General features: G+C 42.6%; 3 protein-coding genes across 3 annotated transcripts in view; all 3 read right to left on the bottom strand.

The window, feature by feature from the left end:
- LOC101833751 (zinc finger protein 354A) overlaps positions 1-24,177 on the bottom strand; it is a 142,995-nt gene that overhangs the window by 71,792 nt on the left and 47,026 nt on the right. The gene's annotated exons all lie outside the window — the stretch shown is intronic.
- LOC121141091 (olfactory receptor 1361-like) lies at positions 2,964-3,887 on the bottom strand. Its single transcript, XM_040747941.1, has one exon. The coding sequence runs from the start codon at positions 3,885-3,887 to the stop codon at positions 2,964-2,966; it is 924 nt and encodes a 307-aa protein (XP_040603875.1).
- Positions 16,982-17,551, bottom strand: LOC101826000 (olfactory receptor 1361-like). Its single transcript, XM_005071842.2, has one exon. The coding sequence runs from the start codon at positions 17,549-17,551 to the stop codon at positions 16,982-16,984; it is 570 nt and encodes a 189-aa protein (XP_005071899.2).

Genomic DNA, 24,177 nt, shown 5'->3' with positions numbered 1-24,177 from the left:
AAACTCACAGAAACACCTGACCTGAGCAAGTGTGAACTCATGGACCCCAGTCTGACAGCTGGAGAAACAACATAAGACCAAACCAGGCCTCCTGAATGTGGGTGTCAGCCAGGAGCACTGGGCATTCTATAGGGCCTCTGGCAATGGAACCAGGATGTATCCCTAGAGAGCACGAACGGACTTTGGGAGCCCATTTCCCATGGAGGAATACTCTCTTAGCCTAGCTCAGTGGAGGGCCTAGGCCCTACCCCAAATGACTTGACAGATTTTGATGATCCCTCATGGAAGGCCTCACTCTCCCTGGGGAGTGGATGGGGGATGGAATGGGGGGTTGTTGGGGGTTATGGGAGGATGGGAGGGAGAGGGAACTGGGATTGACATGTAAAATAAGATTGTTTCTAATTTAAATTATATATATATAATTTATATATAAATATAAAGAAGGATGAGTAGCTGTGGGGAGGGTGCCTCTGAACTGGAGGGAGTTTAGGGTTAAGGAGAAGGAGAGAAGGGCTAGGATGCCAGCATGGATATGTGTAACAGGTACTTGTGATACTGAAGTGAGATTTGCTCTGATATGCTGATAAGCACCGCAACTAGCCATATGTCCCTTCAACTAGACATAAGGGAAATTACTCCTTTCAGCAGATGGGAACTGACTTCACAAATTCCTGAGGAATGCTGGCTTTCATTTAACTGCCAGAAATGCTTTAGTCCAGCTTGAGCTCATATCTAGATACACAAACAGCCATTTGGGAAATTGGAGTTTCCTTTGGATCTGACACTGACCAGCATGACTGTCTTCATATATGATACTATTATAAAGTTGACTTTAAAAAATTGACTCCAAATTTCATTATTGGAATATAGAAAAACAATTGAGTTTTGAATATTGACTTTACACACTGTGATCTTTAAAACCTGAGATCTTACCTTTTTCCTTTGTGGGTTTTATGTGTTCATTTGCTTGCTTTGGTTTGGGTTTTGGCATGTCCCTTGATCTTTTTTAATTCTGGAAAATGCTATTAATGGTCTTATTTTTCCATTTCAATTTCTGCATTGTCTTGTTCTTGTACCATTAGATAGGACACCAGCTCAATGCTGATTTAGGGTGACCAGAACATTCCTCTAACCTTGTCCCCAGGGGTAGAAGAGAGAAGGTTAAGTATTTCTTCTTAAATATAATGTTCCCTGCAAGGTCTTGGGATTGGTTGGTTGACTGATCCATTGATTGGTTGAATAACAACAACAAAACCCTTTCACAGGTGGAGAACCCATCCTTTGACTTCCTTGAGTGCCCGACTGCAAACTCTGGAACAAGAGGGAAAGTTGATAATCCTCTCATGTTCTGATAAGACATGGTTGCTCTTGGTTCCAGTCAGGCTAGAGCATCCCTACCCTTCCCTCAGGAGTCCTCCAGATCAATCAAAACATCCACCCACTAAATTTTGAAGACAAAACCCCTGGGACCAACCTATCACCAGCTGTTTCAGGAAGTGGACTGCTCTCCATGCTTAGGAATGGGGAGAGTGCTTCATGCATGCCAAGCCCTTTCTCACCAAAGACATGGATCAGAGGTTAAGAGCACTCGCTGCTCTTCCAGAGGTCCTGAGTTCAATTCCCAGCAACTACATAGTGGCTCACAACCATCCGTAATGAGATCTGGTACCCTATTCTGGCCTGCAGGGATACATGCAGGCAGAACACTGTATACATAGTAAATAAATACATCTTTAAAAAAGAGAGAGAGAGAGAGCTACAGCCTTCCCTCATCAGAGTACTATCCTGCTGTGAGGCTCTGGAGCCCTGAAACAGCTAATTATCACTGACTCTTTGCTTCATGGTTGACACTTGCAGTGACCAATCCCTACAAGTTCCTGCCATTCACTGTGCACTGGTATGTGAGTCTGTACTTCATGCTCTAGTCTGTGGGCTGTTTGGAATAACCTCGGTTTGATTACCGGAGTTTATACTCAGGATTTATATGTAGAGATGCGTATCTGTTTCTATGAAACTGTAGTGCTAACCCTTAGAGTGTCAGATAAAATTGTCCTGTATTTTTATTGCCATTTACTGCTTTTCAGTTAGAGACAAACAGAAACCCTCATCCCTGCAATGCTGGAATCAGATGTTTTTTAAGAGAAAGCATTCCCTTGTGCAATCCTCGTGTGTTCCACATAGCATGTTTTTATTGTGTGATCTCCTCGATCCCTCTGTCTTGTAACTGGACATTTTCCATGCATATGGAGGCTATTGATGACTATTATAACTGTAAATACTCATAACTTGCTGAATTATTCCTACATTTGATTTAGTTTTACATTGTTTCTTTAAAATCTTTATTACACCGCCATATCCTCTACCTATACAGATACTAGTGTTTTACTGTCTGCAGTTTCCGGTATCCATCCCTGAGTGGCCTTGTCCCAGACTAGTGCCCATGCTGAGGAGGGAAAGGCCAACAGGGCAGGAGGGGACCAGACGGTCTGCAAAGGGTGCATTCTAAGCTGTGAAATGTTGAAGAGATGCTTAAGCCTGGGACAGAGAAAAACTTGTCATTTTCACACCAGCAGGTGAACTAGATGTTCCTCATCAGAGGCCAGAGAGAGATCAGAGAAGGGGGTCAGCTCTAAAGTCCTGTAAAAGGCCAGGGGTATTGTGGGAGCAGGCCTCTGACAGATTGGGGGGACCACCTCAAGCCACAGAACACCCAGTTGTCCCAGGGTTTCTTGTCTTTGAAATGAGCTCCTCAGAATAAGACCTTTTCAGAGATGACAAATTACTACTTTTATGAAAAGGAGCATCTGCCAGCATGAGATTTACAAACACAACCATGATCATTTGTTATTAGTCACAGGAAAAGCCATGCATTAATTCTATACCAATCTATGCATTGTTTTCTCTGAAAAGATGAACAGATACATAATGTCTGGGAGTCCTCTCAGCTCCAAAATGTTCATATTCTAGCATCGGAGAATTATCTTCCTTAGGGCTCCTTTCATGTCACGATTTCTCAGACTGTAGATAAAGGGATTGACCAGTGGTGTCACCACTGTGAAGATGACAGTGGCTACTGTGTCCTGTAGTGAGTAGGAGGATGAAGGACGCATATAGACACCCAGGATTGCCCCATAGAAGAGGGAGACCACAGTGAGGTGAGATCCACAAGTGGACAGGGCTTTCTTTATCCCACGGGTAGAGGGTATCTTCAGAACATTAGAGAAAATGTAAACATAGGAAACAACAATGCATGAAAATGGTGTCAGGAATATCATTCCACCCACAGTGAAAACCATCAGGTCATTGACGAAGGTGTCAGAACACGAGAGCTTCAGGATCGGGTAGGGGTCACAGAAGAAATGCTGTACAGCATTGCGGGAACAGAAGGTGAGTCGAACCATGAGGAGAGTGTGCAAGAGAGCGTGCAGGTTGGTGATGACCCAGGATATGGCCACCAGGAGGACACAGAGTCTGGGCCTCATCATCAGGGTGTAGTGGAGAGGGTGACAAATGGCCACGTAGCGGTCATAGGCCATCACACTCAGGAGGAAGCCATCCATGTTGACGAATGTAATAAAGAAATAGATCTGGGTCATACACTCCATGTAAGAGATGGACTTGCTTCCCAACACATGATTCACCAGTGCTTTGGGTATGGTGACTGAAGAAAAACAGATGTCGACACTGGAGAGGTTGGCCAAGAAGAAGTACATGGGTGTGTGCAGATGAGGGTCATAGCTGATGGCCAGGATGATGAGAAGGTTCCCAGACATAGTGACTATGTACATCCCCAAGAACATCCCAAAGACGATCTCCTCTTGCTCTGACTTCCCAGAGAGTCCCAGGAGGAGGAATTCTGCAACCATGGTCTCATTATCTCTACCCATGTCTGTGAGGAAAAAAGTATGATCAGACAATAAGATTGTTTGCCAACATTTAGGCAAAAACAGTTTCTATTTTGCAATGGTTGGCTTGTCAGTGATGAGCAAATACAAACACACTTCCAGTATTGTAGAGTCTTACAGTAAAATCCCTGTTAAATTCAGCAGCATGTCACTCTAGTGCCCATATCTCCTGAGCTACATGCCTGCTTTCTAAGTTCCACACAGGACATTTCTATACAGTATTTACTTTGTCTAATAATTGAGGGGATGAATTTAATTTTTAGATAATGAAATTTAAGATGAGGCCTTTAGGTCATTGAACCACATTTGCAGATCCAACGGAATAAAAAGCTCAACACAAGCTTAGGGCTTTTTCTGTAGCCTTCATGTTAATAGCTTTCATCTGTGGAAATTTTAAACAAGGAGCAAGTGCTGTGACAGGTCTCTGTACTACAATCTTGAAGCTTCTGTCTCTTTCCTACTTTGGGAGAGTTTTTCTGAGGTGAAAAGTGATTACTGAATGGTAAAGAGCAGTCTGATGCGGTCTGTCCCAAAGGTTAGCCTGGCCTGATAAGCCCTTTCTGTGGAGTGGGACTTCGGGGAGTGTTGGAAGGAGATCAGATGAGACATCTGGGCTACAGTGCTCATGGAGGAATTCAAGGTGTTTGCCCAGGAAAGCAGAGTACTGCTTGACTAGTTGACCAAAAGCCTTGGGACAAAGGCAAAGAGGCCAAGGCTCTATGTCTGTGATTCTCATCCTATGGGTCACGACCCCTTGGAGGTCACATATCAGATATGCTGCAAACTGAATATTTACATTACAATTGATAACAGTAACAAAATTACAGTTATTAAACAGCAATGAAAATAATTTTATGCTTGGGGGTCCCCACAACAGGAGAAACTATGGTAAAGTGTCATAACACTAGGAAGGTGACAAGCACTTCTCTATGTGATGAGACCTGACTGCTGGGGGGGAGGGCTATACAAGGAGCATCTTGGGGGACTGGTTATAGATGGAGCTTCCTCTGGGTGTGGTGACTAGTCCTAGGAGAGTCACGTTCTTGAAATTAAGGGGAAACTGCTGAGATAAGGAATCATTAAAATATTTACTAAATGTATTTATTATATTGTGTGTATAAGTGTTTTGCTTGCAGTTATGTTTGTGTTTGGAGTGCATGCCTCTGCCCTGCTAGGACAAGGGCACTGGGTACCCGGAACTAGAGTTATGGATGGCTGTGAGTCATCATGTGAGTCACACACCATGTGGGTGCTAGGAACCCAATCCCAGATTTCCAAAAAGTAAGAAGTGTGCCTAACCACAGAGCTGTCCATCTAGCCCCCAAGAAATACTTTTTCTGAACCTAGAGTAACTCCTAGAGCCATAGCGTATGGAGCAGGTTAGAGAAACCTAGACAATGGGCTTGTGCTCTTGATGACTTGTGGCAAGCGTGTATGCTGGGGGTGAGTGAGGAAGCTTTGACACATTCTGTCATAACAGATTCAAGAGTGCCTACACTAAGGACAGACAGTTCCTAGAGCAGAAACAAAGAGAAGAGAGTAAATGAAGTCTGAAGGGGAATTGCCCTGCATACTCGGAATTCATGCTAAGATGTAATCTGAAACAAGGGGAAATTCTCCTGTGCTCTCCTGCTACAGTATTTGTGCCAGGAGGTGGCCTGGCATAACATAGGCAGGTTTCCTGCCGGAAAGTGATGATGACACTAGAGCAAGCTGCACTTCCTCAGAAAAGCAATGTGTTCAGACATGTCACATACCTAACAGCTCTCACTCTGACTGGGTACTGGCAGGCATCCTCTGGAGCAGAAGGCAGCATCCATGGCAGCTTCTTTGTAGAGAGACAGCCCTGCCAGTGTTGTTCAGCTTGCGGGATTAAGCAAGTTGACATGTGTTTCATCCACTAGCCTCTTGTGAGCCATGCTGGGATTCCTGGACTGTAAATTAAAACTGAGTAGTTCGTAGTCTAGCCCAGTTCCCTATATGGGACTCAGAATAGTAACCAAAGTAGCTCAAGTCTGAGCTTTGTTACGGAATCACAGGTCACAGTCAATGAACATAGAGAAGCAACCGGCACAAACATGGAGATCTGGTGTGGAGTAGGACAACCGTGCATGTCTGTGAGGGGAGTCTCTTTTTCCAATAAAGACTGTTAGAGCCTGTTGTCACACCACCGCTAACCCTTGTAGGACAAGAAACATTTCCCTTTGGAACTTGGCTAGGTACACAAAGATTTAGACGGTGCTTCTCCCAGGGTCATTCCTTATGTTAATGATACAGGGCATCAGTGTGCTCTTGGATGAGCCATTTACTGACCTGTGTCCCCAGACTTCTCACCTGCTGCTCTCCGAGGTTCTCACAGAAGCCCTGTCTCTGCTGGTGCCATCCTGGACTTGGATGATGAAAATATCACAGTGTTGGGTGTGAACTCAGAGAGCTCTTCTCTCAAGGATGCCTGGCTGTCTCTGGTGAAGCCTAGATGTTGGAGAGAAAACAAAGAGACACTGTCTCTGTCCCTGGAGATCGGGATTTCCATGAAGGTGAGAGGTTTGTTGTCACACTGGGGCATCCCAAGGGGTGATTCCTCAGAGGTCCTCATTAGGGGTATGTGCTCGGTGCTCCCAGTGTGCATTCTGTCTGCTTGGGCCAAAGAAATATGAGTGGGAAAAACTAGGGAATGGTTGCCACTCCTCATAAAGCAGATATTCCCACCTCCAGATAACACCCCACAAACACACTCAAGGGCCAAACCAATCTACACAATCCTCAATGAGACTCACTTCTCAGGGGTCTCTAGGTTGTAAAGTTGACGGTTAACAGTAAGTCTCACAGTGAATGTGGCCGTCATGAAACTGTTTGTATGATGAAACTCATCTGGTTAGAGCTGTGTCCCATGCAGCACTGCTAAGGTCATTTCTTCATTAGCGTGTCCTAGTCTTAAAAATGGGGTTAAATTTGGGACCATTTTCTTCTATATAATATCAGGTTCCTACCTGAGGGCTCTTCCTCTGCCTGTCTTCTCTTTAACACGGGAGCCCTTGCTATCCTTGAAAGCACAGACATCCTTGAACCCAATCACAAATCTTGCTGGTGTAGCTGCACCTTAGCTTGCAATCTTGTCAACAGTAACCAGGGCAACATCTTCATTGCCCTGGAGCCCCTTCCAGACCATGTGGGACTTACATTCCTCCACTCTGATATGCCTTATTTACAAGTTCCATCAAATGTTCACAGTTCACAGACTAGCAGAATGGATACAAAGACAGAACCCTTCCTTCTGCTGCATACAAGAAACACATCTCAACATCAAAGACAGACGTTATCTCAGAGTAAAGGGCTGGGAAAAGATCTTCCAATCAAACGGCCCCAAGAAACAAGCGGGTGTAGCAATCCTAATATCTAACAAATTAGACTTCAAATTAAAATCAATCAAAAGAGATGAAGAGGGGCACTTCATATTCATCAAAGGAAAAATACATCAAGACGAAGTCTCAATTTTAAACATCTACGCCCCAAATATAAAGGCACCTACATTCGTGAAAGAAACATTACTAAAGCTCAAAATGCACATAAAATCTCACACACTAATAGTAGGAGACTTCAACACTCTGCTCTCACCGCTAGACAGGACCTCCAGACAGAAACTTAACAAAGAAACAAAAGAATTAATAGAAGTTATGACCCAACTGGGTTTAACAGACATCTATAGAACATTCCACCCAAATACAAAGGGATATACCTTCTTCTCGGCACCACATGGAACCTTCTCTAAAATTGACCACATAATAGGAAACATAGCAAATCTCCACAGATACAAAAAAATTGGAATAACCCCTGCATCTTATCAGACCACCATGCATTAACATTAGAATTCAACAATAACACAAATCGCAGAAACCCTACAAACTCATGGAGATTGAACAATGCACAATTGCACCATCCCTGGGTAAAGGAACAAATAAAAAAGAAATTAAAGACTTCCTCGATTTCAATGAGAATGAAGACACAACATACACAAACTTATGGGACACTTTGAAAGCAGTGCTGAGAGGAAAGTTTATAGCACTAAGTGCCCATATGAAAAAACTGGAGAACAGTCATACTAGAGAATTAATAGCACAGCTGAATGTTCTAGAACAAAAAGAAGCAAACTCCCCAGGAGGAGCAGACGCCAGGAAATAATCAAATTGAGGGCTGAAATCAACCAAGTAGAAACCAGGAAAACACTGAGAAGAATCAATGAAACAAAGAGTTGGTTCTTTGAGAAAATCAACAAAATAGACAAACCTCTGTCCAAACTAACCAAAAGACAGAGAGAGAGCATGCTAATTAACAAAATCAGGGATGAAAAAGGGGACATAACAACGGACTCTGAGGAAATCAAGAGAATCATCAGGGCATACTTTGAAAATCTGTACTCCACAAAATTTGAAAATTTAAAGGAAATGGACAATTTCCTGGATAGATATCACTTGCCAAAACTAAATCAAGAACAGATAAACAATCTAAACAGACCTATAACCCCTAATGAAATAGAAGCAGTCATCAAAAGTCTCCCAAACAAAAAAAGCCCAGGCCCAGATGGCTTCAGTGCAGAATTCTACCAGAAATTCAAAGAAGAGCTAATTCCAATACTCCTCAAAGTATTCCACACAATAGAAGCAGGAGGCTTACTGCGAAACTCTTTCTACGAGGCTACAATTACCTTGATACCCAAGCCACACAAAGACACAACTAAGAAAGAGAACTATAGACCAATTTCCCTCATGAAAATTGATGCAAAAATACTCAATAAAATACTCGCAAACCGGATTCAAGAACACATCAGAAAAATCATCCACCATGATCAAGTAGGCTTCATTCCAGGAATGCAGGGAACCATTCCAGGGATGGTTCAACATTAGAAAATCTATCAATGTAATCCACCATATTAACAATCTGCGAAAGAAAAACCACATGATCATCTCACTAGATGCTGAAAAAGCCTTTGACAAAATCCAGCACCCCTTCATGATAAAGGTCCTAGAGAGATCAGGGATAACAGGAACGTACCTGAATATAATAAAAGCAATATACAGTGAACCAACAGCTAACATCAAACTAAATGGAGAGAAATTCAAAGCAATTCCTCTAAAATCAGGAACAAGACAAGGCTGTCCACTCTCTCCATATCTCTTCAATATTGTACTTGAAGTTCTAGCTACAGCAATAAGACAACAAAAGGAGATAAAGGGGATACAAATAGGAAAAGAAGAAGTCAAACTTTCACTATTTGCAGATGATATGATAGTTTACATAAGTGACCCAAAAAACTCCGCAAGGTTACTCCTAGAGCTGATAAACACCTTCAGCAATGTGGCAGGATACAAGGTAAACTCAAAAAAATCAGTGGCCCTATTATATACAGATGATGCAGTGACTGAGAAAGAAATCAGAGAAACATCACCCTTTACAATAGCCAAAAACAGCATCAAATATCTGGGGATAATGTTAACCAAGGAAGGGAAAGACCTGTATATCAAGAACTTTGTATCTTTAAAGAAAGAAATCAAAGAAGATACCAGAAAATGGAAAGATCTCCCATGCTCTTGGATTGGTAGGATCAACATAATAAAAATGGCAATCTTGCCAAAAGCAGTCTATAGATTCAATGCAATCCCTATCAAAATTCCATCACAATTCTTCAAGGACCTGGAAAGAACATTAATCAACTTTATATGGAAAAACAAAAGGCCCAGGATAGCCAAAACATCCCTATACAATAAAGGAACTTCAGGAGGCATCACCATACCTGACTTGAAGCTCTATTATAGAGCTATAGTCCTGAAAACAGCTTGGTATTGGCACAAAAATAGGCAGGTAGACCAATGGAACCGAATCGAAAGCCCTAATTTTAACCCACACACCTATGAGCACTTGATTTTTGACAAAGAAGCTAAAACTGTACAATGGAAAATAGAAAGCATCTTCAACAAATGGTGCTGGCATAACTGGGTACTGGTATGCAGAAGACTGCAGATAGATCCAGGTCTATCGCCTTGTACAAAACTTAAGTCCAAATGGATCAAAGATCTCAACATAAATCCAGCCACACTGAAACTTTTAGAAGAGAAAGTGGGAGATACTCTTCAACGAGTTGGTACAGGAGACCACTTCCTAAACATAACACCAGTGGCACAGGCACTGAGATCGACAATTAACAAATGGGACCTTCTGAAACTAAAAAGCTTCTGTAAGGCAAAGGACACAGTCAAAAAGACAAAAAGACAGGCCACAGAATGGGAAAAGATATTCACTAACCCTACATCTGACAGAGGGCTAATCTCCAAAATTTACAAAGAACTCAAGAAACAAGTCTCCAAAACACCGAAGGATCCACTTGAAAGGTGGGGTACAGAGCTAAATAGAGAATTCTCAGTAGAGGAGGCTAAAATGGCCAAGAGACACTTAAGAAAGTGCTCAACATCCTTAGCCATCAGGGAAATGCAAATCAAAACAACTCTGAGATACCATCTTACTCCTGTCAGAATGGCTAGAATCAAAAACACCGAAGACAATTTATGCTGGAGAGGATGTGGAGAGAGAGGAACACTCCTCCACTGCTGGTGGGAGTGCTGACTCATACAGCCTCTTTGGAAATCAGTATGGAGATTCCTCAGGAAAATGGGAATTAATCTACCACTAGACCCAGCAATTCCACTCTTAGGCATTTATCCAAATGAGGCAGGTTCATACAACAAGGGCATCTGCTCCACTATGTTCATAGCAGCATTGTTAGTAATAGCCAGAACCTGGAAGCAACCTAGATGCCCCTCAACTGAAGAGTGGATAGAGAAAATGTGGTACATTTACACAATGGAGTATTACTCAGCAGAAAAAAAACAATGGAATTTTGAAATTCGCAGGGAAATGGATAGCACTGGAAGAAACCATCCTGAGTGAGGTAACCCAGTCGCAAAAAGACAAACATGGTATGTACTCACTCATATATGGATTTTAGACATGGATCAGGATAGTGCCAGTCTGCACTTCCACAGATAGTCTGGGAAACAGGAAAGAACCTAAAAGATATGCATATATGCATAGTACCCAAGAGAAGAGGATGGAGACAAGATCCTCTGAATGGATGGGGAACACGGCGAGGGGTTGGGGGGAGTGGGACCTGGGAAGAAGAGAGGGGGTGAAGAGGAAGAGAGTTGGTCATGGGGGAACAGGAAGTTGAGGGGGTGGGGGTAGAATAGGGGGAAGAGGGAATCATAGGTTCGAAGACAGATCAGGCACCAGAGTGACCTCGAGTGATCTAAAGGGATAACACCAATTGGCAAGCTAAGCAATAGTGGAGGGACCACCTCGAATGCCCATCCCTGATAATGAACTTGATGGCTATAACCATCCGGGAGCCTTCATCCTGTGACTGATGGAAGCAGAGGCAAACACACAATTAATCACTGAACTGAACCCAAGGAAGCCAGTGACAGAGAGAGAGAGAGGAGTGATAAGCAAATTGGCAAAGAATGGGCTGGCAAAACCAGCAGAGACAGCTGAACTGAACAGGGGAGAGCTCTTGGACCCCAGACCGACAGTGGGGAGGCCAGCATGGGACTGAGCTGGACGCCCCAAATGTGAGTGTCAGTGAGAAGGCCTGGGCAACCTATGGGGCCCTGAGCTGTGGATCAGTGTCTATCCCTGGTATACAAACAGTCTTCGTGTGCCTATAGCACAAAGAGAGATGCTCTCTCAGCCTGGACTCTTAGGGGAGTGCCTGGACCCTACCAAGAGTAAAATGACAGACTCTAGATATCCCCTATGGGGAAGGATTTGGCAATAGGGTGGGAGGGAGGGGGGAAGGGGAGTGCGGGAGGAGGGGAGGGAGAGGGAACTGGGATTGACATGTAAAACAAGCTATTTAAAATTAAAATAAAAAAATCTCAGAAGCAAAAAAAAAATGTTCACAGTTCACAAACCTTCTCACATATGCCCCCTAAGAACGAGGAAGACAAATGCATCCCCCAGTGATGCCAGTCATCACTGAACACAAAACAATACAGAGATTATTACCGCTAGGGTTTCATTTCTGAGCATCATGTGTCTGGACTGTGAGTCTGGTGAAGGCCAAGAGGAAGAGGTGTCCTCCTGTGTAACCAGTGGCCTATACTCTGGCATCTTCTGGTAAACACTAGGCAATCATATTTCTAAAGTATCAGGAATGTCAGATCAGTCCACTCAGTGGGTAATAGAACAATTTTTAAAATCACATTTCTTCTTCAAAATCTTTTTCAAAGATAGGTCATCAACTGCAGATGAAGTAGTCGGCAGGAAGGAAGTTTGTTGACACACTTTCATGGCTCATATCCTTGTTGCCTATTCCTAAGTTTACCCTTTAGCAGACATAGCACCAATCCTATCATCCCTTTCTCTCTTCCAAATGAATTTTTAGTGCACTCTCCAGTTACGTCCTCTGTAACTTCCAGTGGGTTTTGGTGAGGATCTATTAGGGTACCTATGGTGATGAGCTCATCGAGTTGCCATCCATATGTGAAGCCAGTGAGAGAAGCTTTGACATCAGAGGCAAAAAGCAGGCTTAATCAGTCAGGTTCATGGCAAACTTCTGTGTTCCAAGAAGGAGAAACCTGAGTATAGAGAGAACTAAGATGGTTAAAAAATGTCTTTTGCATCCCCAGATTTCTTCATTGGGTGTCTAGAGAGTTGTGTGAGGTTCCAGGATCCTTTGGGGAATCCTATGACATTCCCTTTTGTGTATCTGGCTCACCTTGTTTACAAGTTAGAGGCAAGAAAGAAGTGCACAGAAGTTGGTGGCAATGATCATGCTATGGTTTGAGTGAGACACAACCCCCACAGGCTGTTGTATTTGAACACGTGGTCCCCAGTTGGTGGTGCTCTGTGGGAGCCTTTAGGAGGTACTGCCTTGCTGAAGGAAGTACATCACAGAGGGGCGAGCTTTGCAGGGTTTTAGCCTCAGCCCATTTCCTGTTCTCATTTTGCTGCTTCCTATCGGTGGATGAAAATTAGATCAGCCAACCTTTTGTTTCTGCTGCCATGCCATGCCTTCCTTGCCATTATGGACTCTCCCTCTGGAACTGCAAGACAAAATAAATGGTTTCTTCTCTATGTGGCTTTTGTCCTTGGTGTTTTATTACAGCAACAGAAGAGTAAGTATAGCTCTCACCTCTGAGCACAGGGAGATTCAGGTTTCTTTTCTTGTTCCTGCGCAGGTTAGGATGGGAAGATTATGTCTTGAGGGCATTTTCAGGGCTGGTGGGGACACTCACATCCAACCCAATAATTCAGATGGTCCCTTCTCCACTGTGCCTGACCCTGCTCTTGCCTTTGTTGTAGTCATTGGACACAGAGACTTTCACTGGAAGTATAGTTCTGTCAACATTTTCAGGAGCAGTGGGGGTGTCATTTCATAGGCTGGGGACTGAGAATAATAAGGCCCCATGTGCCTGTGGTATGTGAGGAGAAACTGCCCTTCTCAGACCACTGGCAGCACTCTTGGGTTTGTTTGGGATCCCTGCCAATGCTATTGTAAACTACCATTTGTCCCTTGCATAATTTAGAAGTGTGTTGCTTGATTTCTAATATGTCAGATTACAATCTAGATATGTTTATGGTATTTCTTTTTGATTGACTTTTGTTTTGGTCAAAAATCATAATCTGTGAGCTGTGTATGTATGTGTTGCAGATACATATGTATATACAGGTATATGCACATGTGGAAGCCAGAGCAGGATATCTAGTGCCTTCCTTTATAAATCTCTAGTTTATTGCCTTGAGACAAGGTCTTTCATTAAACCAGAAGCTTTCCATTTTAGGGGGTTTGCTGGCTAGCAAGCTCGTGGGATTCACCTGCCGCCATCTCACAATGCTGGGAATGTAGGCATTCACAGCCATATTTTTTTTATGTGGGGCTTGGGGATGTGAAGATTCCAACTCAGGTCCTCAAGTGTTCAGAGCAAGTATTCTTCCCCACAGAGCCACCTGTCTTGCCCCCATCCTGGTGATGATGCGATCAGTGTCCACTTGAAAGTACAATATAGTTTAGTGTCAAGTGATATCTAATTGCTTAGATAAAGAGGTCAGTTCTTTTTCACTGTTGCTGGCCTTTTTATATATGTACAATCCCTGTGAGAGTTTTATTTCTGCCCATTTTTATTTCACATGCATGTTGAGCTTTAATTTTGAGTGTGTATACATTTTCAGATTACACTGTCTTTCTTAAGAACAGAAACTTCCCCTTTTATGCTAGAAAATATTCTCAAAGTATATTTTTGTCTTATATTAACATAGCCATGTCATTTTTTATAAAGTTGCTGTTTGTATGGCATATATGTTTCCATCTTTCACGTCTGATCACTGATAGAGTTTCACCAGATGCTTTATCTAGTTTTTAAAGTTGTTTTCAAGGCAATAATAAGCCCATTATAGTTATTCCAGACCTTCTCCATTTTTAAGAGCCCCTCGGGTGTCACATACATATTCAAGTGAATAATATTTTTACCCACTAGGTTAACCTCTGCCTTTTAATATGAGAGTTTAATCCTCTTACATTGAGTGTGGTTAATTACCAAAAATCATTTACTCATGCCATTAGGTATTTCTTTTGTAGGTCTTCCCCCTCATATCTTTCATCAATGTCATATTTTTAGAAGTTAGGTGTTTGTAACATGCCTGTTTGACTCACTTCTTCTCTCTTACTCTGTTTATTTTTAAGTTACTTTCTTAGTGGCTGTCTTGAAATCATAGCAACTCATTTGTGATAAGGCTAACTTAAGATTTGTTAGGATATACTTTTTATTAAAGATCTATTTCTTCTAGTCTTGGTGTCACACAGCTTTAAATCCCAGCACTTGGGAGGCAGAGGCAAGAAGATCTCTATTAGTTCCAAGCTAGCCTGACCTACGTAGTGAGACCCTGTCTCAAAAACAAATCTTTGTCTGAGAACTACATCATGTTAATGGTATTAGACTAACCATCCTGACTTGTGGGTGTCATTGATATTTCTGCTTGTTTTAAGAGTGGATCTGGCCACTTGTCAATTTACCAAACTAGTTCATTGATTCGTGACCATCAGGCCTCTTTAGTGTGCAACATTTTTGTCTATGTGTGTGTGTGGTTATGTGTTTGTGCATGTGTGCCTGGAAGCCTTAATTATATGTAGTCCTTGAAGGAGCTGTTTTGCTTTCTCTGCAGTTAGCACACCAACAAAGTTTTCTTCTAGTAGACTGATAAAGTTCTGTTACAAATCGAAAGAAATATAGGTAAACGTTGCTGTCTCTTTAAATCTCCTACTGAATTCTACTCAGTGAGGGGAGTCTCTGTAGCCTATGTAGGGGATAAAATAGTTAGTTACTAACAGCTTCCCTCAGGGATCTACCAGATCTACCAAAGCATTGAGCCCCAAATTTTAGTAGAGGAGCATTCCCATGGCCTCTGACACCAGTTGGCCCCACTGGGCAAGTGGACTGATCTCCCTACAAACATAGTAGGGCTGAGCAGTGGAGAAAAGTGGGTGGTTTGTGCCTGCAACCAAAGATCTATGACCATTTATCATGAAGTGATGCTGTGTTTTATCATTTTTGAGCAGGATATGGGGCTCTAAATTGGTTAGTATGACTGGAATTCTGTTTTACCTTATGCTTGAGGCAGGGTATCAACCCTTAGAGATTTCCAACCCACCTTTATTGCGCCTGTGTCTAATTCTGAACTTTTCTATTCAAATCAACCGAACTTTTTGCATAGTCACTAAATTGATTATAAAAATGTTATATGTAGGCAGAGGCAGGCGGATCTCTGTGAGTTTGAAACCAGCCTAGTCTATAAAAGCTAGTTCCAGGACAGCCTCCAAAGCTACAGAGAAACCCTGTCTTGAAAAAAAAACCAAAAAAATGTTATATGCATTGAATAGCATGTGTTATATCAGAATAGATTATAAATGTCCATTTCCATTAAAGTTTAGTACCAATCTTTATGGTTCCTGATAGATATTTTTGCTGGTGTTTAATTATTTACAGCTTCTTCCTTTCCCAACTCAAGAGGTAAAAACCAGAGCCTCAGAGCTCAGGCGGGCAATGAACTTGCATCTTCCTGTCTCAGTGTCCTGTGTGTTGGGATCACATGCATGGGCCACCACACCCGGCTTTTCTCATGGTTTGTGTTGTATGGATTGCAGAGGGAAATGTGAGGCAAACTGGGGTTGAGTTGGTTTCCTGGGAGCTCTGTGTGGCTACTAAAGAGCTGTCTCCAAATGATGAATTATTTCTTCATGAAACCGTCTGGCAAGGAGAGGGAGGAATGCATCCCAGAAGTTCTGACAGCAGATGAGAAGGCTCCTCTTGGTGAAAGCTATTTCTAAGAGAGTCTGGAAGAACCCCAAATAGGAGTGCCTTTTGTCAGACCTCCATACTGATGCCTAACATGCTGATGAGTTACATATGGATGAAATCCATGAGATGTGGAGACAACGATCATAGTGGTTTCACATTGCAATCACACTCTGTGCTAGACACATGGCATGCAAGCATTTTTTTAAAAAAGCATTCATTTCTGGAGTAACCATTGAGGTGGTTAAAAGTAGGAACCAAGCATATTGTTCTTCATGGTTATCCAAGTGCCTGCCTCAGAAGCTATTCATGGGCCCAGATGTTTTCCTAGGACATATTCTCGGCCCTCTACCTTCATGTCTGACTTATTATGCAGCTCATCAAAGGATCAGAAATGGAGACAGAGCTGATCCTTGATAGTAAACTGTTCAATGATTGAGGCTCCTGCAGAAACAACTACCACATGCTCTTTCTCCCCAGGCTGGTACCAGGAACAGAATAGGACACTTTTGTCTTTCTATTTCATTCATGCTTCCTAGCATTTGGTAGTTTATTTTTCTATTTCAATAAAGTCTTGGATACTTCTAAGGATCTTTAGTGATTCAATGGACCCCCACAGGTTAATTTCTTCGTGATTCAATTTCCTTGAGCTGTAGACCGGAGTATTATATCACAATGGCATGCAAGCTTTAAGTAAGATGGTACAGAGATAAGCCAGGTGTGGTAGCACACACCTTAAGTTCCAGTACTCAGGATCGGGTAGGGGTCACAGAAGAAATGCTGTACAGCATTGCGGGAACAGAAGGTGAGTCGAACCATGAGGAGAGTGTGCAAGAGAGCGTGCAGGTTGGTGATGACCCAGGATATGGCCACCAGGAGGACACAGAGTCTGGGCCTCATCATCAGGGTGTAGTGGAGAGGGTGACAAATGGCCACGTAGCGGTCATAGGCCATCACGCTCAGGAGGAAGCCATCCATGTTGATGAATGTGATAAAGAAATAGATCTGGGTCATACACTCCTTGTACGAGATGGACTTACTTCCCAACACATGATTCACCAGTGCTTTGGGTATGGTGACTGAGGAAAAACAGATGTCTACACTGGAGAGGTTGGCCAAGAAGAAGTACATGGGTGTGTGCAGATGAGGGTCACAGCTGATGGCCAGGATGATGAGAAGGTTCCCAGAGATGGTGACCATGTACATCCCCAAGAACAACCCAAAAACAACCTCTTCTTGCTTTGACTGCCCAGCAAGTCCCAGGAGGAGGAATTCTGTGGCTGTTGTCTGATTCTTTCTGTCCATATCTATGGGGGAGAAAGTTTCATCTCAAGATAAGATTAGATGTCAACACTTAAGCAGAAACATCATGATTTTGGAAGAGCTTCATTGTTGGTTAAGAATTTACTAAAACTGAGTGGTCTAACTGAGCAATTTTACAGAAAAGTCCAATTAATTTTAATAAGGTTGCATTACAATAGCTGTGTTCTTGTTCACTCCTATGCAAACCTTTCCTTAGCCTGAATAATTGTGGCATTTTATTGCACTTTATGAGTGGAACAACTGAAGCTTGAGACAATGGGATGATGTATCCAAATTCACAGAACTAATGACAGTGACTGCATTAAATCAATGGGCATGTTGTGCTGATGTTGCTTCTTTATGCTATGCTTTAAATCACTATCATTTACTAAAAATTTAGCCCAGAGGTAAATCCTATATCTGATGCCACACTAGAATCCTGAGGATTTTATCTGTGGCTTTTCTCATTTTTTTTTCCAGAAACTGGAGTCTTTGTGGAGTCAAGAGGCCAGATTAACAGTTTGGTTCAGAGTCTTACCCTCCCTTAAGTTGTCGTCTGGCAGCTGTTAGGATGCGTTGAGATGTGTAAGGGGCATTCGTTCTTCTTCCTGCAGACAGAAGGGGAAGGGCGGATCCCTGAGGCAACTGGATTGTTTTCTCTTTCCAGAAAGAGATTTACAGACTAACAATAAACTTCAGGACCAAGAAACCAGTACAGTCAAGGGAGGCAGCTGAAAACTGTGGGTTCTGTGTCTCTGTGAAGACTCGGGGTGCTGGTCTCTTAGAGGCCTAGGGAAAGGGAAGAGGGAGAGATGACTGGGCGTGCCTGCTGGGACAGAGGGTGCACTAGTGAACGTTTTGAGAGGGCTGGCTAGTGTGCAGACACTCGGGAAGCAATGAGTCAACCACCAATGGGAGTCACTGCAGGGAAATTAAGCCAAAGTGCTGAGGTGTGAAGCCATCTATCCAGGACTAATATCCAGACCTGAGATAAGGAGGGGAGTGCTAGGAAAAGCTGGAACATGGCCGTGTGCCCCTTAGAATGTAAGGGGTTAGGGCCGGGGAGAGGGCTCAGTGAATACAGCGCCCGTCATCAAGCCCAGCCACCTGAGTTCAATCAGCAGGACCCATGTGATGGACGGCAAGAGCCAACTTCTACATGTTGTTCTCTGACTTTCGCATGTGTACCATGCATGTACACACATGCTCTTACACACAAATAAGCGTAATAAGAATATTTTTAGAAGAATTTAAGAGATAAGGGTTATAGGTGACATCTCTCTCTCTCTCTCTCTCTCTCTCTCTCTCTCTCTCTCTCTCTCACACACACACACACACACACACACACAGGAGAGTACTGGTTCAGTACACATTAGCTCCTGGTCTTCTAGACAGATCCCGCAGTGCTACCAGAGCTAGAGAAGGGTAGTAGGATTTCAAGGGAGGATTCTTGTGGTTGAAATCATGTGGGACTGCCAGTAGCATACATGATCTTGGTACAGCGTCTCTGTTGATGTAAGAATTGACTGTAGGAGGCTGTTGCTAGACCATATATTATCATTTAATGGTTTAAACCTGAGTAAGCTGACCCTCCATAGGAAGTCTCATACCACAGCATGGACCCTAACTCCTCTCAATGATTGGATGTTATTTGGGCATGTCCTGAAGTAGAATTGGGCACGACCACCACCTCCATGGCCTCCTCAATGGGAGATAGTGCTTCTATGTGACTTCAATACTTTGGCTCTGCCTTCATCCATTATCTCTTGAGCTGAGCTAATGTGTATCTATATGAGACACCTGGCATAACTGCATCATTGTGATCCTGGACCATAAAATCAACTCTGCTTAATCCCTGGGTTTAGGTCCAAGTCAACACCCCTCTGTGGGGCTGGGCAGGATGTCTAAGTAACCTGACTCTGAGACACTATGTTATATAGTTGGCACTAAAGAGGATAAAAGAGGGCAAACAATGGGCACAAACACGGAGATGAGAGGGTGAATAAGGCTGCCTTGTGTGCCTGAGATATCCAAGGATACAGGGAATTGAGGCTCTTGGCTTCTAGCCATGTTTGCTGGTATCTCTGTGCTCTGGTTAGCAATTTGCACTTTTCTGTTTCTGCCTTGGGTGTGTTTTTCCTGTACTCTCATCAGGGAGGGAGTGCTCCTTGACAGAAAAGGGCTGGCACGTATCAGGGAGAACAATTTTTTTCTCCTTCGAGTTTGGTCAAATGCAGAGGAAGTGGGTAGTTCTGTCTTTGTTTCTCTCGATATCATTTCATGTGCTTGAATCTATGTGAATCCATCTGCTGTTGGAAATGAAGGTGCCCCTTCCTCAATGCTTCCCCAGTCCCCCTCACCTGCCTTCTCTGCTGCCGCCAGGGTCTTCACAGAGCCCCCATCTCTGCTGATTCGGTTCTTGACCTTGGAGGATGGGAAGTCACAATGAGGGTTGAAAACCGAGGGGCCTTTCCTCACTGAGGAAACACGTGGCTCCCTCTGGTCAAGCTTGGATGGCTGGAAACTAATAAGCAGATCCTCCATCCCTTGAGATCCAGCTTTTCATAAAGATTGCTGCCAAGTTAGAGTGCCCCTTGGGCTGAGTCCTCAGAAGTCCTCATTAGGGGCAAGTGCTAAGAACTCATTGTTTACATCCTTCCTAGACATGGGAAATGGGCCTGCAGAGGCTCTCTCCATTTTTCCCCTTGAATGTTTTTGTTTGTTTTATTAACTTATTAGTTTTAGTGAACTAATGGCTTTCATTCATATATATTTCTATATGTACATATATATGATAGAATATGTACAACCATATTTTGCTAATGCCCACCTTCTTTATCACCCTTTATGTCCCCGTCTTACCTCCTTGCTGATAGCCCCTCCCTCAAGTAGTCTTCATCTACTTTCAGGTCATATATATATATATATATATATACATATATATATACATATATGTGTGTGTGTGTGTATATATACAGGTCATATATGCATTCTATGCATACATATACACATATCTAAATCTGTATCCACATGAAAGGAAACATGACAACCACCTTTCTTCCTCCATTAGTCTCTCTTATCCTTCTGTCTACACTGCAGTTAGACCCCTCCCTCCTCCTTCATAATCCTGTATTCTCTTAAGCAAGTATTTGAAGAGGACACCTTTTGAATTGTACTAAGGTGTGACTGGTAATTTAAAAAGTGGTTTTGATCATACTTGTGTTGCTGTTGCTACAGAATCTTTGCTTAATCTAAGATCAAAAAATGTATTACTATTTTTACTCCTAGAAATTCATCATTTTAACTTTTCTTCTTATATCTGCTTCACTTTGAGTTAATTTTGTATGTAATGTGAAGTTAAGCTGTGTTTGGTGTTTTAAGAGGGTTATTAATTATCATGACTATTTGTTGGAAAATTATAATCTCCCATTGAATTGCTTGGGCAACTTTGCCTCACATCCATTGGTCATATGTGAGTGGACACACAGGTGTCCCATTGATCTGTGTGTCTGTGCTTTTGTTAACCTTTTGTGACTTCCTAGTAAATCATGAGATACAGTGGTAGGAATCCCCAAGCCCTGTTTTTTTTTTACAAGTTGTGCAAATTTAGTTTATTTCCCACAGGAAAAGTAATATCAGTCTGTCTCTTGAAAAATAAATTCTTCTGCGCAATGTGATTTGGCTCATGGAAAAACCTGTGTGTTATCTTGAGAACCAGTGATTTTCTGTATATAAGGGGTTTTCAAGTCTTTCTCTTTTTTTCCACTTTTCAGGTTTCCTTTTATGTGTTTGCTTTTGAGATATAGACTTTGCATGCATTACCTTAGATATCACATTTTTAAAATTACTTTATTTATTTTTCTGAAACAGGGTGTCACTGTTTAGACTTGGCCAGCCTGGAATTTGCTATGTAGACCAGACTCTGAGCTCCAGAGAGTCTCCTGGTCTCTATTTCCCAAGTGCAGATTAAAGGTTTGCACCACCACAACCAGCTCAAATAATTTTATACTATTGTAAAATATCACTTAAGAAATTGTGGATTTCCAGTTGTTCATCATTGCTTGTATAGCGAGATGACAAATGTTGAGTTTTGGCTTATGTCCTGCCACCATCTGGTACAGGTTAGCTTCAGTTGTCATTTGACACAACCCAGAGTCATCTGGGAAGGGGAAACCTCGACGGAAGAACTGCCCAGATCAGAATGAGCTGATGGCATGCCTGTATGACACGTTCCTCATTGCTCATACATTTAGGTATTGTGGGCAATGCCATCCAAGGCAGATGGGCCTGTGCAAGTGGAACAAGCCAGCAGCTGGAGATCTTCTGTGGCCTCTGCTTCCTTCTTCCTTTCCTGTTCCGGGGTCCTGACTTAAGTGCCTGCCTTAGCTTCCCCTTATGTTGGGCTCTAACCTGTAAGATGAAACATATCCTTTCATCCCCAAATTGCTTTTGGTCATGGTATGATGGGGGAAGTCCTGTGTATATGTCAATAAAGCACTGTTGGCCAATAGGGAACCAAGATAGGTGGGACTAGGAGTCGAGGAGGACTCTGGGTAGGAGAAACACAGGAAGTCAAGATGTAGCTACTATAGGGGTCAGAAGTCCGGACCCCTTTCTCCAGTAAGAGAAATACTTAGACAGGGTAAATACTTAAGTCAGAGCTAGCCAGTAAGAAACAAGCAAGGCCAACAGCTTCATAATTAATATAGCCTCCTGTGTGTTTATTTGGGACTCATGCGGCTCTGGAACCAGGCTGGCGGAAAGGCTTCTCTTTACAATGGTGTTTATCACGGCAACAGAAACTAAACCAGGATTCCTGCCTAACTATAGAATTAGATATTTGGTAAATTTTATATTTTTTTCTTCCTTTGCAGTATTAAAAAATTAAGACATTATAGTAAGTCACAGGATAAGATTTTTTTTTTGGCTTTTCGAGGAAGGGTTTCTCTGTGGCTTTGGAAGCTGTCCTGGAACTAGCTCTTGTAGACCAGACTGGTATCGAACTTACCTGCCTCTGCCTCCTGAGTGCTGGAACTAAAGGCGTGCACCACCACCACCCGGCTTTTTTTTCATCTATGTGTCTTTTCTTGCCTTGTTGCACTGGCTAGTATTTCTACTCCAATGTCTTATTGGAATAGAGCTGTGGACAGAACTTTCCTTTGAGGCATATCCAGTATTCCATCTTAGATAAGTTTAGTCCTGTACTTTGTTGATGTTGTTTAGGTGGTTTGTTTGTTTGTCTTTTCTTTTGCAGTGCTGGGAATTGAACCTAGAGCCTTGGGTGTGCTAGGTTAGTACCCTAGCACTGAGCAATATTCCTAGTTCTAGCTCTATGTGTTTCGGAAAGGCTCTGTGTTAGGTGGAGGAGTCCTTTGATTTGAAATGTATTAGGGATTTCTATAATTTCTATAATTACTAATGTTTCTCTTGTTACATTCCTTCCTGCATCAATATGATCCCTTCCTCAATCAATATGATTGTGAAATTACTAGTTCCTCTAATAAATGGTGTGCCCCTGATACAGGTTCCATTCTTTTTCTTTTGTCCATATTAATGCTAATGATATTCTGTGACTCTATTTCTTGTAGTATTTAAATTTTCGGTATTAAGATTATACTGACTTCATGTATGTGTAGGAAGGTTTTGTGCTACTGCATTTTCTCAGTTTGTGAAAATGAAATATTAATACCACAGAATAGTCCAGGTCTGGGGGGTTTTGACATTAGAAGGTATAATTGAAAGACCTGAAGTTGTCAGGCTGAATGCCTCGCGACGTCCCAACAGTTGGATGCAAACTGCAAGAGGTTTATTGTTTACAAAGGTGTCTGCGGGCACTCCAGCCACTTTTGCGAGCTGAGAGCCCCGGGCTTTAGGACAGTTTTCTTTTTATGTACATAATTTTGGCAAGCAAAGCAATAGGGGTATTGTAAAACGTGGAGCCACTGCAGGTGCAGATCTGGGCAAGCAATAGGGATATTGTAAGAAGCATGGGCATAACTCATCCTTCCAAAAGGTCAAGATTAAACTTATCTTAACAGCCTGCTGGTGTCCTGCATCAGCACTCTGGACCAGATGTTCTTTCTAATCAGACTTTGTTCCCTGCCTAGGGGAAGGAACCTTGGGGAATTTTCCACTGAGGCAACCTACTGAGTCTCAAAAAGGGGGGGTGTATTGAGGTTTTTCATAATTGTAATTAATATTCCATTAATAGAACAACTAAGTTGTTTCTTTTTATTTAGTTGGGCAATTTTTGATGATGTTTTCTTTTTCTGTGGAATTTGCTCTTTTCCTTGTATTTGTCAAGCTGATCACAGTAGAGATGGATAATACTGCTAACTTTCTGAGGGCTTGCCAGACGTGCACAATGCCCTGGGTCTCATGCACAGAGGCTCAAACAGCAGATGAAGCACACTGGTAACCCCAGCCCTGGGGAGGCAGAGGCAGAAGGATCAGAAGTTCAAGGTCATCTCCAGGTCATCACCCAAAGCTGATTTAAGGGCAGCCAAAACTACATGACACACTGTTTCAAAATAACAACTCCAATTTCCTGTTGAATGTCTCTGGGTTGTAGCTACACACTGTATTATCCCTGATAGTCACTCTTGTTTCAGTTGCTTGAGGATGGCAGA

Source organism: Mesocricetus auratus, unplaced genomic scaffold, assembly GCF_017639785.1.
Source record: "Mesocricetus auratus isolate SY011 unplaced genomic scaffold, BCM_Maur_2.0 Super-Scaffold_100007, whole genome shotgun sequence".
Classification (NCBI taxonomy): Eukaryota; Metazoa; Chordata; class Mammalia; order Rodentia; family Cricetidae; genus Mesocricetus; species Mesocricetus auratus.
Note: the sequence above shows the minus strand (reverse complement) of the source record. Positions and strands in the feature narration are given on the sequence as shown.